Raw genomic sequence first — 15,839 nt, forward strand, 5'->3', positions numbered from 1 at the left:
TTGAGTCATAGGTAAGAGTTTCCATTGACTTCAGAGGGCTGTGGATAGCACCCCACTTGCAGGCTGTTAATCCTTTGTGTTATCCCAGATCGCTGCTGTAGAAATGGTTGCAACAGACAACAACAGGGAGGCTTACAGCTCCCGAACAGCAGGCAGCAGGTGAGCTCTTATGAGTAAGATCCTATTTTCATGCAAATGTCCTTGGTAAGTGAGAATAAGGAACTGGAGAAAAAAATAGCTTGAACAGGAGATGCAAATAGAATTGTTTTTCAATTGAGTGTTTTCAGTGTATGCCTTTATGCCTCAGATAAGACATTTATTGCAAGGCAATGAATTAAAGTGAATCACTATTGATAGTAATGCCCTGTCATAATAAATCCAACTTCTTGGATATCCATCAAGAGGTATTCTCTTGAGTACTCACCGAATGCACTACGGTTCATAGATGGCCAGAGGGGAACTGGGGGCATGGACCATGTGGTATCATCACCATCTTCCTTCCACCAGCATCCCACTTTGTGAGATTTCATTAACTAAGTCATTAGCATTAATATAGCCAGTGTTAACCTGCTATGCTCTGGTAGTCTTCTGGGATAATGGGTTCCCTCTACCCGCGTGAATTATGATGGGAGACGATAGTGTGTTTTTAGTTCCTTGAGGCATTCCCAGCCTGCCACTGAGGAGACCTAAGTGTGGTGTTCCCTGTATGTATGGTATGAAATCTGGCCCCACTGAGCCAGTGGCAGAAGTCCCATTGCCTTTGAAACATCAGAATTTCTATAAAATGTAAACTCTTTTGTATCTTATTTCACAGTATTTACATACTGCCCTGGGAGACTTCGGGTCCCGCAGCCTGTGTGAGGCTTTTCAGTGGTATCATAATATGAAATGGTATTTACACGTAAACATTTCAATTTGTTTTGTGTTCTGAGCACAGGGAAATGCCGTGATATCTTTACATTTTCCACACTGTGGTGCCTGATCTACTAAGAATGACAGCATATTTCTGAGACATTTTGATCTGTTCGTGCATGTATGCATGCATATATTTGTCTTTTGGTGTGTGTTTGCTGGTGTGGTTTTATCTTTTAATGACATAAATAGGGATATATATGGTAAAGATACTGTATAGATATATATTAGAGTGGATTTTGAAGTGTTCACTTAAAGTATTTGCCAGAAATATTGTTCTCTTGCAGTAATGCATGTTGTAATGCTTTTCCTGCTTACAAAAGGGAAAAAAATGGAGGAAATTGTGTGTAAGTAAATATGATCCTCCTCACCCTTAAGTTTATCATTGTCAGTTGGTATAATAGGTTTCTCACCAAAGTTGAGGCAGATGAGTGGGCTCTGAATCCTGAAGCGAGGCAGACAGCATAGCTATTTTGTTTTTAGACTTCAAATGTTTTGAGGGCCTACATCAGACGGGGAGAAGTCCTGGGCTTTGATGGTTGTTAAATTACAGAGTGCATGTTTTGACAACCCAGCGGAGCCCAGGCTGGGTAGGAATTCATTACACCCAGGATGCAGAGCGGAGGGACGGCACAGCACGGGATGGCCGTAGCTCCCCGCCAGCAAGGACTGCAGCGGGTTTTTCCTGGCACCCAGCATCATGGTCTTTGGGTGGCTCTGCAGCTCGGTTACCGATGGCATGTCAGCTGGGGGTCAGTGGTGGCGGCAGGGGACCGCAGGCTGTGATTCATTGAGTGCTCCGTTAGGGATCTGTAGCTCACCGCTCTCAGCCAAGAGCAACACATTAGCTACATGACATACATTATGATAGTGCCAACAAAGTGGTCAGTGCCTAACCGGGATATATTGCAGCCTGCGGAGTGGCTGAGGGCTGCAGCGTAGAACATATGGAGATTATTTCCTGAATTTATGCAGCACATGTTTTCCTATAAATTAAATTCAGAGAAAATGTGTATCATAATAGGGTGATGCTCACAACAGCCTTCCCTGTTATGAATTACAATGACCTCTCTCAGCTCGCTGGGTGCCCAGCGAAATGGCTTCATGCAGTTGGAACAATAGCATGTATGTGGTGTCAGGCTCTGACAGCCTGACCAAAAGGCTCTTGAACTAAATGCAGGGGCGCTTTTTTTTTTTTTTTTAATTCCCCCGTTGCTTCTCTTGTTCTTATTCTTCTCTCTAGAAGCTGCCCGGTTTCCTCCTGAAATGCTGAGTTGCCCAGAGGGTGGGTGGATGCTCCAGTGTCTGCTCCATGATTAACTGGGTGCTGCCCTTGATGGCAAAGGCAGCTCTGGACACGGTGGTGGCGCCACTTCATGGGTGAGGGTGGTGTGGGTTGCCAAAACAGCAAGATGGGGGTCCTTAGCCAGAACAATGAGCAAAGCAGCACATGTCCCTTCTGTGTCCTTGGACTGGGGATCCCAAGGCAAATATTTGATGTTCTGTTGCTTGGGGCTCAGACAAAATCATCTTGGCCTTTTCCTTGGGTGTGCTGAAGCAGCTGAAAGAAAAAGGTAGTAGGGACAGTCATTGTAACTACCTTCCTAAAGCATGAAAGATGAAGTTATGTTTCTTACAACTCTGTGTGTGTAATCTTTAGCAGAGGAAATGTGGGAGCTGCCATGTAGGAGCAAGATGGAAACTCATAATTGAAATATAAATATGTGCACGTGTGTCTGTGTGTATATATCTATGGGTACCAGACAGCAAAACAATCAAGGGTTTGTTTTGGGGCAGATCACTGTGGAGTCACTACAGACTGATAAGAGTGTTTTCAGCTGTGCTTAAGGGACTTGCTTTTTCATTTGCGGCTGATTACAGGCTAATAGGATTTCAGAGATTTCTGGGAGGGAACAGTTCACATCTCATTGCATTTGATTTTTTTTTTTTTTAATGTTTCATTTATCATACTACCCTTAGAATAAATTTTATTATTCTTCCTGTTTAGCTTCTTGAACTGAATTTTTCCCCTCGGTCCCTTGCTGCTGTCTAATAGGCAGTTTTCAAATCATTTTGGACTTTTGGAAAGATCTTATCAGCCTTTTGTGTGATAGAAGAGAATGGATCATTGGAATAAAAAAATAATGGTTTTAGGTTTAGTCCTCTCTTCTTTGTCTTTCAGTAATACATGCATGATGTGACTTCTCCTGTTATATTTTCTTAATGAAAACTAACAGTTTGAAAGCAACTCATGGGGACAACCAATACAGATGAATTTTATCAATACAGACTAATTCTGTGACTGACCAGCTCTGTTTAGTGGCAGTAGTAACCCTAGTTATTTTTCTTTAGCAGCTCACATGTTTGGGAACACACACTTAGCCTGTAAATATGGATTGAGGAGGAAAATGAATACGACAGTGTTCAAAGCACCCAAAAGCTTAGAAATAATGTTCTGCTGTGACTTTTCCAAACTGACATCTTGATGTTGGGATTATAAATGAAACCATTGTTCCAGCAAAGGCCAAGACTAATAGAAAGCCTTTATTACTAGTCCATTGGCTAATTCTGCTTGTCTAACCCCTTTGGATGGACACAGTGTCAGAAAACATACTCACAGAGGTTGCTTTGTGTGAGATTTGGCCTGCTGAGTGATTACATGTGGGCACAAAGATATCTCAATGACAAGTGTTCTTTGACTAAAATTTGTAAAGTCATTTTCTTTCCCTAGGCCTTGGAGAGGAGTGAACTGATTTTTAATCTACAGCTTCTATGAGTGATATTTGCTTTGTGTCCTATCACCCTTCTATTCAGCCATTCTCCCCTTCCAAGCAGGTAAACCTCTGCTTAGAAGAAATTGTTTCTTCTGCTGAGCCTCGGTGCAGTTGACAGCTGTCATATACAAGCACTATACTTGAATACATGTCTTTAGAGCTAGACAGTCTTAAAGAGCTTTAATCTTTTCTCTTTGCACATGCAGGGAATGTCTAGGAGCCAGAGACCCCTACTGCGGCTGGGATAACAAGCAGAAGCGATGCACCACCATTGAGGACAGCTCCAACATGAGCCTGTGGACTCAAAATATTACTGAGTGCCCAGTAAGTGGAAGGAGTGGGAATATTTTATATATATACTGGTGTGTGAGTGTCTACATATGTGTAGGAGGGAGAGGGAAAGTGAGTGTGTGGCAGCCTGATGAGGACTGGCTGTTAGGAGAGCGCGGCAGGCCCAGTGGCTCGCACTAATACCTGTGCACAGCCTCTTGCTTAGAACACAGAGACTGCAAATGTATTTGCTTGCTCCAAAAGAGGGATCCCAAAGGAAGCATTCAGTCCTCCTTATGCCCACCCATGACATGAATGAAGAAGACTGGATCATGCTGTTGGGTTACTGCTGAGAACCACGTAAGCCCCAGTTGAAACTTGAGCTTTCGCGGGGCTGATCCACTGTCTGCACCATTTCCTTGGCTTCCCTGCAGGGTGGGGAAATCGGAATAGCTGACTACAGCATCCTTGGGCAGCATTTGGGTCGTTTTCCTCTGGGGTCCCTGAGCTGGGCCCAGGAGACAATACTGGCGAAAAAGTGTTGCACTGGCAGGAAGAGGCATCTAGGGAGCAGCACGGATGGTTTGCAGAGGGAACAAAAACACAGTATGTGCTAGAGAACACAAGGGAAGGGGAGAGTGTAACCAAGAGAGGGAGTATGAGAAAGAGTGTGTTGTGTTCTAACCTCACTTTAGCAGATCAAAGACCGAATCTGCGTGATATTGCAAGGAGATGATCTTCTTTCCTTGCCCTGATCTCCATCAGATGCAGCAGTTAAAAAAAAGAGTGTCTTTGCTTGAATCGGTTTGAGTTGGCTCTCCAGCTCCCTTCCCACCCACCTACTCACCCTCCTCTGACGACAATATTCAGTTCCTGGCTGTGATCCCCAGAAGCCATCTGGCCAAATTTAATTCCTAGTGCTTGAACCGTACCTGCAAGGTGTCTGGGGGAGAAGCCCAGTGTTGTTAAATAAATTGGGGGTGGGTGGAATTCTCATTAATATCCATTGTTACTATCTAACGTCAATTAGCATGTTAATACTGCTAAGTCCAGTAGATAGGGAGAGAGGACTGTATGGGTTTTATCTTCAGTATGCTATTTCTGTCTGGAGATGCTAGGATGTTTATTCCTCTTATCTTCCTTACTTCTCAGATATTTTCCTGGGAAATATTAGTCATTACTTCAATCCATCCTCAGCTTGGCAGGCTTAAGTTTTTCACTGCTGGATTCAGAGGCTTGTGTGTTTATAACCCTTCTGTGTTGAACTGGGATGCAGTGCTTCTTGATTGCCCATGCTGTTATCTCGTCCTGCTTAATGCCTGTGTCTGTTGATAGGTGTGTGAGGTGTTAATCCTCTAGTTTGAACATGTCTGCTGTGGTGCACACTAGGGAAGACTACTCCAGATCATTGTTTCAAGGTCATAAAAATCCAGTGCAGCATATTCAGAAGCTTTGGCTAGCTTTGTGGTGCTAGTTTTACATTTGTTTTAGCATTTCCATTGTAGATTATTTTCCATGTAGGTGCTCTTATTCTGGCGCATACATCAGCCTTGTGCTCTTCGACTGACGGGCTGCCAAGCTGTTTAAAATCCACATGCCAAGTGCTTTCTTTTTCTTTCTCCTCTGCCCCTCGCTGGAATGAATTCATCACTGGCATGGAGTGAGATGGCTCATTTAAGCACCTACATCAACAATATTCAAGCATTTCCTTGTGTTCAGTGCAGCATAAAGGTCATGGTCAACAGAGGCAAGAGTCTAGGACAGCATGTGCAAATGACCACTGGAAAGGTAGGGGAATGCAGTGACCCAACACCAAATTTCATGCTGAAAAAGATCTATCTGGGAGTTTCATTAGATGAGTTACTGTCTTAGGAAGTCCTGGCTTTTCTCATCCCACTTTTCTGGGCTGAGCACCAGGCGCTCAGCTGTGCTGGTACAGCTGTATGTGAGATCACACTCAAGTGTGACATGGCGTAGATTAAAAGCACCCCTCCCAAATAAACTTTTCCTAACCCAGATAATGTTAGTGAGTTCTTCTGCAGCCTATCCCACAAACAGATGTCCTGGCACAGCTAAGAGACTGGCATGCAGCAACTTTTAAAGCCAGAACTGGCATATTATTGAATTATATCCTACAAAGGCCAGACATTTGTGTGAGTCAACCACAACACTAACACAACTTGACTGCTGTTCTTGTGCAAACATGCTTGTTCAGAGCTAGTCTGAACATCTTTGTACAGCGCTACATTGTACCACAGATTTGCATTCTCCAGCTTTAATATTAAGGGACCTTAGATAGGGGGTTAATCATACAGTGTTAACATAGTACCTTGGGCGATGGTTAATATATGTTATTACCAGGTAACACCAAGAACCTCCTCAAGGTTCATTGCTAAGGTTGTAGTGTTAAGCATTTTAATGTTAAGAAATGATAGGACACAAATTACACATGCTGCTCTTCTTTTACCTGTATGTGCATGTGTCCTGTCAGGGAGTTCTGAATACGTGGTTGCATGCTGTTTCTTTTTTAGGCTTGGGAGAAGGGAGTGAGGTGCTTTTTGGTTTTAGGAAAACCGAAAAAAGCCGTATCTACTTTATAATGTCTTACTGATGCCAACATGAGCGACCAGCAGGAAAGGAACTTTAGATCTGGCTAACAAACTCCGTTAGCCAAGCTCATGGGGTCACTGTTGATGGTGCGTGGCAAGTCAGGAAAACTGAGTATTCCTGGTAAAATGTGCAGTCCTCCTTATCCCAAGCCAAATGATGCCCTTCCTCAAAGGTTTTCATCCCAGTCCCATTCCGTGTGTCCAGCAAACCCTTATCTCAGTCATCTGACATCTGCTTTATGCTACCCCATTTTCTTGCTAATCAGTGCTAGTCTCCCCACTCTTTTTTCAGGGTGTCTAGCAGACTTGTACCCTGCTCTCAATTCGTGTGGGCTCAGCCGCTCAGAGCTTCAGTGCCCAGGATGATCCTGCTCTGGCCCACACTGAAGCATGCCCAGTGCACAGAGAAGTCTTCAAGTGCCAGGATCGAAATCTAAGTGTCTGAAAACTGAGAGTTTTCCTCCCCACCTCCCAAGGACGGATTTGAGTGGGTTTTCATGGGAATTGCAAAAAGGGGTTACAAGGACATAAAGTTCAGCCCTTGCTCTGAACACGAGCTTGTTTCAAGGAAAACATTGCTACTTATGGGCATTCTTTTTCGCTAGATTTGATTTTAGAAATGGTTGAAATATTTTGACTGAAACTTTGCAAGAATTTTCAGTTTCTATCAAGCAGCCAACATCAAAACTTCTAGCTGAAATAATTAAAGCTTGGCAAAGTTACAAGCAGTTGACATCTGAATCCTAAGAGGAATCATAGATGAAGAACAAGGAATGCTTCTAGCCTTATCTGTAGTATCAGAATAAACATTGCAAATACCCTGGTATCAGGAGGTAGGAATGGTCAGTCTGAATTTTTAGATCCTGCACTTGAGCCTTTAGATGGTACAAGCAAGAAATGAAAAGGTGGTGCCTTTGGTGGGAGTATGGCAGTTTATAAAACGTGAGAACTCTGGAATTGATAATATTGTCAGATGAGAGAAGAGCCTTTGATCACATGTGTTTTTAAAGATGTCCTCTCTGTCTGATGGGCGCTGTGTTGGCTACAAAGATTGTGCCTTGTGAAGGTATTCCTGGAAAAGATCAGTGCACGTAGGTTTTTATCCCGCTTCCCAAGTTTGTGCGTTTGAAGATATTTTTATGCAATTAAAGATGGAATAATAATCCACATGTAATTTCTTAAGTATAAAAACTTCTCACACTCATAACGTGACATGTTTATAAATCTCAGCATTTTGGTTATGGCTGCTTATTTGTTTAATTTTTGGGTTGCTTCCCAGGATCACTTATGAGCCAATAATTATTTGTCAGCTTTTTTTTTTTTTTTTAATTGAAGCCACGGGCCATATCATACCATTGATTTCTGAACAGAAGTCCCTGCTGGAATCAGCAAGGCTTTCTGGCTCAAAAATGAACAGAAATGATCCAATACTTGGATTATGACTTTTGTAAGGCAGGAGGAAAAAGGAGATAAAAATCTAGTATTAAATAGCTAAAAGTAGTTCTTTTGATTTTTTCCCCTCCCTGACATTTAGCAACCCAACTGTGTTGATTTTCGAGTGCATGCATGTTTAAAATAACAAATTCAACAACAACAACTCAGTGTTCTCTTCTCTGGGCATCTTGCCTCGTAACCTGCAGCCCAGAGCAAATTTTTATGATGACCTGATAATCTATTGCAAACAAAGATTTACAACAGATGCTTGAAACCCCCCGACTGCAGCCTGACAAGCGCAGTAACAGATCTAAATTACTTCCATGCCACTGCTGCATATTTTTGATGCTGCTGCAGATGGGTGACAGGGGAAGATGACAGCCCACCAGAGGTGCATTGTTAGTGTTTAACATAGTGCCAGACTTGGAGAATAAGCACAGAGCAGCGTGTTTCAGAAGATGTATGTTTGAAAGCACTACTCCCGTGGCTGTGGTTGGCTCCCTGCGTGGCTCCCAAGCCAGCTTGCAGCCTCTCTGTGCCTCAGTTTCATTCTCTGTGAAGCAGAAGGAATTGTTTCCCCCTGGGGGCAACCCAGGGGACTGATGCTGCTGACTGCAGAGCTGAGTGAAGCATGGCACAGTGGGGTTTGTCAGCGGTAGCTGGCTCAGATTTGGGGCCAGGGCTGTTCGCCAGGGTCATAGCCTATTCCTTTCTTCACCCTTCATTACATGTGACATGGAGGCCAAGTCCAGTGTTGCCTTTGCCAGCAGTTTTACCAAAGCTGCTGAGCATCCCACCACTCCATGGGTGACACCAGCGGGGATGAGCCACTTGCAGGCAGCTTCTATCTGTGCCATCCCGCCTGCAAGGCCCTTCACTTTGGGCCATGGGGTGAGAGGATGGAGGGAGCCGCCGGGGGACAGTGCATCATGGTGCTGTGCTGTGGCAAGGAAATAGCTGTACCTAGACAGGGGTGTTTAGGGCAGCTTTCCAGGCATGGTCCTGGAGTTGCTAGATTTTGCTGGAGTGGTGGAGTGGGCTCAAGACAGCAGTGGTGGCCTGGGAGCAATCCCGAGAGGAGCAGGCAGCATCTTCTCAAGTCAGCCTTGGCAGGGAGGGCCCTGGCAGCCTGCTCCCCCAGCCCTCGGCTTAGGGCTCACCTAGCAGCACTGCTTAAAACAAGGCACAGGGGAGCAAGCTCTGACACCCTGTCTCCTGGAAGGTCTTCACCTTCAGTCCTGGGCTGAAATAATTCTTTTTCTCATGCATTTGGTCTGCTGGGACTACCATATTTTTACTTCTTCATTACACTGCACAGGAAGCTCAAGCCCCAACCTGTTTGGGGCTGTACAGGCATGAAGCAAAAGGCAGAGGAAACAGATAGCGTCATGGTCTGGTCTATAAATTGCATTGAGATGAATTCTTGCTCTTTAGCCCACTGTGTGATCATCAGCGTTAATTCTAGTCACCACCATCTCCTTCACTTTCTGTCCTGACCCAGCTTAGCCGGTTAGGCTACAGCTCTGTTTAGAAAGGGCATCAGTTCTTACAGCATGTTTGGACAGGGCCAAACTCAGTGAGGCCCCAATCTCAGCTAGTCACTATGGTTATATGAACACTAACTCAGAAAATATCTGCAGGAACAGTCCCAAGCATCGCAGAGGCAGGAGCATAATGGAGTGAGGACAATCAGCACCAGCCGTTGTGTTGCTTGAAAGGCTGAAGCTGTGCAGTGTGGGCCGAGGGCGCGCGGTGGTTTTGCGGCATGGCAAATGAATGCTTGCGCCTGGTGTGGTGCTGGCTGGGTTGGCTCGAGTGCCTGTGCGCACACGTTAGGTATGTGGGGTGGAATTTGGAGGGTAAATATTGATGCGGCATTGTCTGAAAACAGCCCGCTGTTTTGAATCCTGCTCGCAAGCACAGACAGCTCCCATCTAAGCTGCATCCTAATCCCCCAGGCAGCTTTGTTTGGCATTTCTATTGTGGGGCTGTCTCCAGAAATGTAAACTTGCTATTAATCACCTTTTTTCTTTTAAAATTAGGTGAAAAACCTGACAACAAATGGAAGACTGGGGCCTTGGTCCTCATGGCAACTGTGTGAGCATTCGGATGGGGACAGCATAGGCTCCTGTATGTGTAGGTCACGTTCATGTGACAGCCCTCGTCCTCGCTGCGGAGGTCGTGGCTGTGAAGGGGCCAGGATCGAGGTCGCAAATTGCTCAAGGTACCTCAGCATCTTTGTGCTTTTTAGGACAGGAACAAGAGTTGCGCCTGTCCACAGCATAGATCCTTCCTTGTGTTTCTATGATCATGTTGTTGTATCCCAGCCAAACTGGGGGATGTGAGGTCCAGCTTGAAGTCAGTGAAAAATGAAGGAGCCCAAGGGCTCTGAGAGAAGGGCCTTCAGCCAGGGCTCTTGGAATATGAGCACCCCAAATTAGCGTACACGTTAACCTTCCCTACGCCGTGCCTCAGTTTCCTTCAACTGTACAGTCAGTAGTGACCCATCAAGAGGAGGTAAGGCAGAGGTAGTTGTTGGCCAGCTGAACAGCAACAAGCTAAAAAAACCCAGTAAGCTCATAATTTTTCAGAGTTTGGATTCCAAGGTTGCATTGCCAAAAGCAAGCAGAGCTCCTTTGGAGCAACGCTTGTAAAGACAGGGCCTAGCCTAGCTCCGAGCAAGGCTTGTTTACCTTATTCTGCGAGTCTGTGAACTGTCTGCAGCACGCTGGCTAGGTGAAAGCAGCAGATCGTCATCTGGCAGGGAGCAGCGCATAGGAAGCATGCCTGCCGGGGACAGCACTTAAACAGCACATGTAGCTCAGCTTGTGTCGAAGTGCTGCCTTTCCAGGGAAGCCTGAAGCTTGTGCTTGAGCAGTATGGAAGCTAAATGTCCTCTAGTCGGGTGCCCAAACATAGCCTGTTGTTTTTGTCCATGTTACCTCACCACCCTCAGACTACATCATGTCATGACTCAAGGAAAGAAGATGCAATAGTGTAAGCACTGCTTAACCAGGGTGGGGCCAGCCAATATTCTGGTAAATATTGGGTCAATATAGTTTTAATCTACTTGATCTTCTTCATAAACACTCATTCCATTAAGGACATCTGTCTCTTGACTCATCCCTGGAGATCAGTGCTGGTCTTGGCACCAAAAATTCAGCAATACTGCTGTTTTAATTGTCGTTTCTCCTTCCAGTTGTGGGCTGTGCTGCCCAAAAGTCATGCAGTCACTCCTGCCCCTGTGCTGCCACTGTGGGCTGAGCGAAGTCTTCCCCAGGCAGGCTTTTTATGTCAGTGGCAAATGGAAAGCATGCCAGCGAGATGGGTTTCTCAGCAGTGCTCTGATGGCAAAAGAGGCAGGAACAGCTTCTAAGAAGGGGATGAAAAATAGATTATTCAATCTTAAGACATAGGAAAACAGCATGGTTTGAAAAATAGGGACATCTGGTCATCCTACATCCGCCTCAGCCCTCAAATTTCCTTTAATTGACTTCATATGGCATTGAGATTTCTTTTTGCAAAGAGGGAGCAGGATGCTTAAAGATGGGTTCTATTAGAAAGCTGGAGATCTGAAAATTGAAGGTGTCTTTATTTCTGTTAAAAATCCTGAAACAGATAGATGCTGAGAATTGTTGGCTTTTTGAGAAATTTACTTTGCCTTTTTTTTTTTTTTAACAGCAACCTTCCATTTGACTTTTTCTTTTGTGATTTTACATATAATTTCTTTTGGGTTAGGAGTGGGGAGATAGTAGGTGGGTTAAAACATGGCAGAAGAAGATGGAATAGTAGGATTTTTATATAAGTGAGTTTCTTGTTCTTTGACTTTGTTTGGGGTGGGAGAGGGGAAGGGAAGGAGGGAGAGGCATGAGAGAACAAGGGGAGGAGGGGAGAAACTTCTAACAGGGTTCTGAAATAAAGCTGCCAAGAACAGGCAAGACTTGATAACAAATACAAAAGTGTGAAGGGCAATGTGGGCTTTAACTTTCATCCTCTACCCTGATTGGTGCTATGCCAGAAAATATTTCTTGCCAGCAGTGTTACTAGTTCACTAAGTGCTTTGAAAATTAACATCTGTTTTCAAGCTTAGCTTTCAAGAACCAGAGAGCACCTGAGTTGTTTTTCAACTACACTTTTTAGAAAGGTTTTTCTTTATTAAAAAAAAAACCAAACCAAACCAAAACAAAAAAAACTAAAACAAATGAGTTTTTTTGGCTTAAGGCAGTGAAGTGTCAAGATTAGGTAGTTCTGTAAGACAGAGCATTGCCACTGGCTCCATATGAAATGAAACCTGCAGTACAGAAGAGATGAGATACAGTTCCCTTTCTCCTGCTCCAAGGTTCAGTAGTGCTGCCAAATCAGAGGAAGGAGAGCTTTAATAAATGGAAGATTTTAAAGGTGAAAATGTTGGCTTCTGTGTAAGCATGCAGTTGAGTCACTGCATGGCAGCAGCATCACAGGAGCCGGCTGCCTGCACGTGCTCAGCCTGACGTGGGAGCGAGGCACAGAGCATTTGCTGACACCTCTGTTGCTGAGGTGTGAACTAAGGGGTTTTACATCGCGTTTGCTTCAGGCTAGGTTACTACTGCTCAGCAGAGATGTGATCACTCATTAAACCATGAAACTCAATCCTGCCTCTGAGCTCTAAATTGCCTCTGGTTTCTACAGATTTAAGGTCACACTACAGTGACGTCTGCAGGCGGCCATGAAAGCTAGAAGCAATTGTTGTTATTTTTAATGAAATTTGAGATTTCCAGTTAGGATTCAATGATGAAGGCTTTAGGAAAACACAAATATTAGGAGGTTCGTGATAAAACCATGGGAGCTGGCAGTAATATTGCTGTGAGAGATTTAAAGCATCACTACCTCCTGAATTAGCAGCAGGTAGGGTTTTTACATCCTTTGGCACAGCTGGCATTCATGAGCCTCAAAACCTGAACTCTTTGTGCAGAAGAGTCCAGGAGATGCAACTTTGGAATCAGCCATTGGCTCAGAAAAGCGGGGTTATGAGACATGGGGGAGATGATGGGGGAATAGTCAGTGAGAATTACAGCAGCCACACTGTTGTCCAGCAAATCCTAGGAGGCATTTTCGAAATCATTCAGCATTGGCTTCATTCTCTTTCCAATTCTGAGAGACTTCAATGGGAGGAAAGTTAGGCCAATGCTAAGCACTTTTGAAACTCCCTTTTCTACATCTCCACTAATATAAAGTCTTGGTTTAAATGAATGATTTCTTCTCCTGATTCCCCTGTCAGTGCCATATGTGTTCTGTTGTTAAGCGCGGTGTGACATGGGCAGACCATTAGGTCATCTCCATACTCTGTTCTCTCTCACCCTCTTTGTTAGAAATGGCGCTTGGACACCCTGGTCTTCCTGGGCCCCATGTAGCACCTCCTGCGGGATAGGCTTTCAGGTCCGCCAGCGATCCTGCAGCAACCCTGCTCCACGGTATGGAGGCAGGGTCTGCGTTGGACAGAGCAGGGAAGAAAGGTAAGAGATGTCCGCAATGCTGTGTGTTCACTTCTGTGGTTAAAAGTTGGCAGTTGGAAGTGGTGGCTCTTACGTGAATGCAGATTAAGACTGTTTGGCTGAATGCACAAAGCAGAAGGAATTCAAGAGCCTGGGAGGGATGAGGTTGCTCACATGCATGGCCACTCTCTTTCAATGAGCCTGTGAACATCAGAGATGTCAGAGCTACCTCCACTCTCAGGAAGGACTTTTCAGACCTTGACAAGTATTCCTGTCCCACAGAGAGTCAACCTCTTCAACGAAAGGAGAAGCTGTGCCTGCTATTAACAGTGCAGAGTTTATAGATACAGTTATACTGTTCTGAGCCGTCCCTGAAGAGGCAGTTGAATATGTGCAGCGTTCATTGCCAATTGCACCATTCCTAAGTCTCCGTTATTGTGCTGATGCACCAAAAGAAGTTCAAGACAAAATATAGCTTCAATCACAGGGCTTGGCATTAGAGAAACGTCTTTCTTCCCCTGTAATCTAAACAAATTTTACACAAAATCACTAAAAGACAATACTTTTTGAGCCTACAGAGCCAGATGCTTTATTATGGTTCTTCAAGCCCAGCCTCGCATGAAACACATGCTTCAAGGCATCCCAGTTTGGTTTCCAGACTTGACATTTCATTAAAGGCCACCTCCGCTTGGCAGTAGTCTGTTGCTTGTCTCTTGAGTGGTCACTTAAGACAGATCTCTCTGCGTTTCTCAGAATACAAAGGACAATTCATTTAACTTCCTTGATTCAGGACATTTTAATGTTTGGTTTGATTTGCGGCATTCGCAATGATCCTTTTTGGGTTTTAAAGACTACATCTGAGTCAATTGCAGTCCTGTGTGATTCAATTTGGGAACGATATTGATTAAAAAGCTGAACAAAAGTTACCTTTTGGAAAAGGAACATGAAATAGCATTAATTTAGGGCCTGCTTTTGAGTGCACATAGCATCTAGTTCAGCTCCACTTGCAAACACTAGTTTCTTAGTGTCCAAGTGGCAGTAAGGGCCAGACCGTGGGAAGAGGAGATTGCTGAGTGTTTAACACCTACTGTTAGTGACAGATCACTGTTGAGTTGACCTCCCACTAGTCATCCCATTGAAAGCATTTACCATCCACTGTCTCTGTGACACATGGGTTTCAGTTTATGAGCTCTTCCGTGAATTCAGTGCATAAAAGTTTTGAGATTAGAGCCCTTTCAAAAACCTTTTCTTGACCTTTTACTCTAACTATGTCACTGAGCTCAGCCTGGTTAACCACTCCCTCTTCTGTACAAAGGGTACACTTCTCTGCTGTGAACAGGAATATTGCTAATCTGACTGTTGTGTCAGTCTTCTGCTGGCTTTCTGTGGATGCATGAGTTGCACCCAAATGGAGTGTGCAGTCTTGCGTCCGTTGCCGTTTTGTCTCTCGAATGTGCTGACATGGGTATTTTTTTGAGCAATGCGCTTTCTTCTTTCAGATTTTGTAATGAGAACAGTCCATGTCCGTTACCAATTTTTTGGTCTTCATGGGGTCCTTGGAATAAATGTAGTGTGAACTGTGGTGGAGGGATTCATTCAAGGCAGAGGTCCTGTGAAAATGGAAATACGTGTCCAGGCTGTGCTGTGGTACGTATTGTTGATTGACATTGCATAAGGGGCACCCATTGACATCTGGCAACTAGGAACTTGGTATTTAACTCCTCTCTCCTTCTTGGTTTTATTTCTCAAGCTGGAAGAAAATGCTATCCTCAGCTTTAGCTGCAGAGGATGCTGAAAGGAACTGGGAAGCAGAGAGGCGGCAGATTTCCGAAGTCAGTGTTGGTGTGAGGAGGGGGGAGGTCAGTGTGTGTGTGTACAGGCAGGGACAGACTGGTATACAGAGAGGACTTTCTTAGGCCTCTGTAAGCTTAGGTATCAAGTCCTTTACCTGAAAGCACTATACATTTTTTTTCTTCTGTCCCACTCCCGAGGATGATGCTATTGAGTCAAGGAGGCCCTACACGCATCAGAAATGAGTCTCACTGTCATACCTGAATAAACAACAGGTCAAACACCTGGTTAATCCATCGGTGAGGCAATGGCTACCCATTTTCTCTCTTTATTTTCCTTTTCCTTTTCTGGCAGCTGTTTCATGCAGCTGTTTTAATCAGTTTTGTGGAGAGTTTTCCTTCAGTGTAAGCAGATTTGATCTGGAACCTCCCATATGTTCACAAGCTGTTTGGCATTTACTCTAGAATCATGAAGTTCTGAAGCATTACATTTCTTTCCCTCTGCCAGAAAAGACCAATTTATTTATTTATTTTAAAAAAAGAATGCAGTGTTTGTCACTGGAATTCCTCCCACTAGCG

General features: G+C 44.4%; 1 protein-coding gene across 2 annotated transcripts in view; it reads left to right on the plus strand.

Moving 5' to 3' along the window:
- Window positions 1-15,839, plus strand: part of SEMA5B (semaphorin 5B) — a 135,678-nt gene that overhangs the window by 93,580 nt on the left and 26,259 nt on the right. For both annotated transcript variants that reach the window (XM_086464975.1, XM_086464976.1), the window contains exons 11-14: window positions 3,893-4,010; window positions 10,042-10,223; window positions 13,348-13,491; window positions 14,970-15,117. In XM_086464975.1, coding sequence (XP_086321101.1) covers window positions 3,893-4,010; window positions 10,042-10,223; window positions 13,348-13,491; window positions 14,970-15,117 — 592 coding nt within the window. The remainder of the gene's footprint in view (window positions 1-3,892; window positions 4,011-10,041; window positions 10,224-13,347; window positions 13,492-14,969; window positions 15,118-15,839) is intronic.

This window comes from Leptosomus discolor, chromosome 5 (assembly GCF_034619465.1).
Source record: "Leptosomus discolor isolate bLepDis1 chromosome 5, bLepDis1.hap2, whole genome shotgun sequence".
In the NCBI taxonomy this organism is placed as follows: domain Eukaryota; kingdom Metazoa; phylum Chordata; class Aves; order Leptosomiformes; family Leptosomidae; genus Leptosomus; species Leptosomus discolor.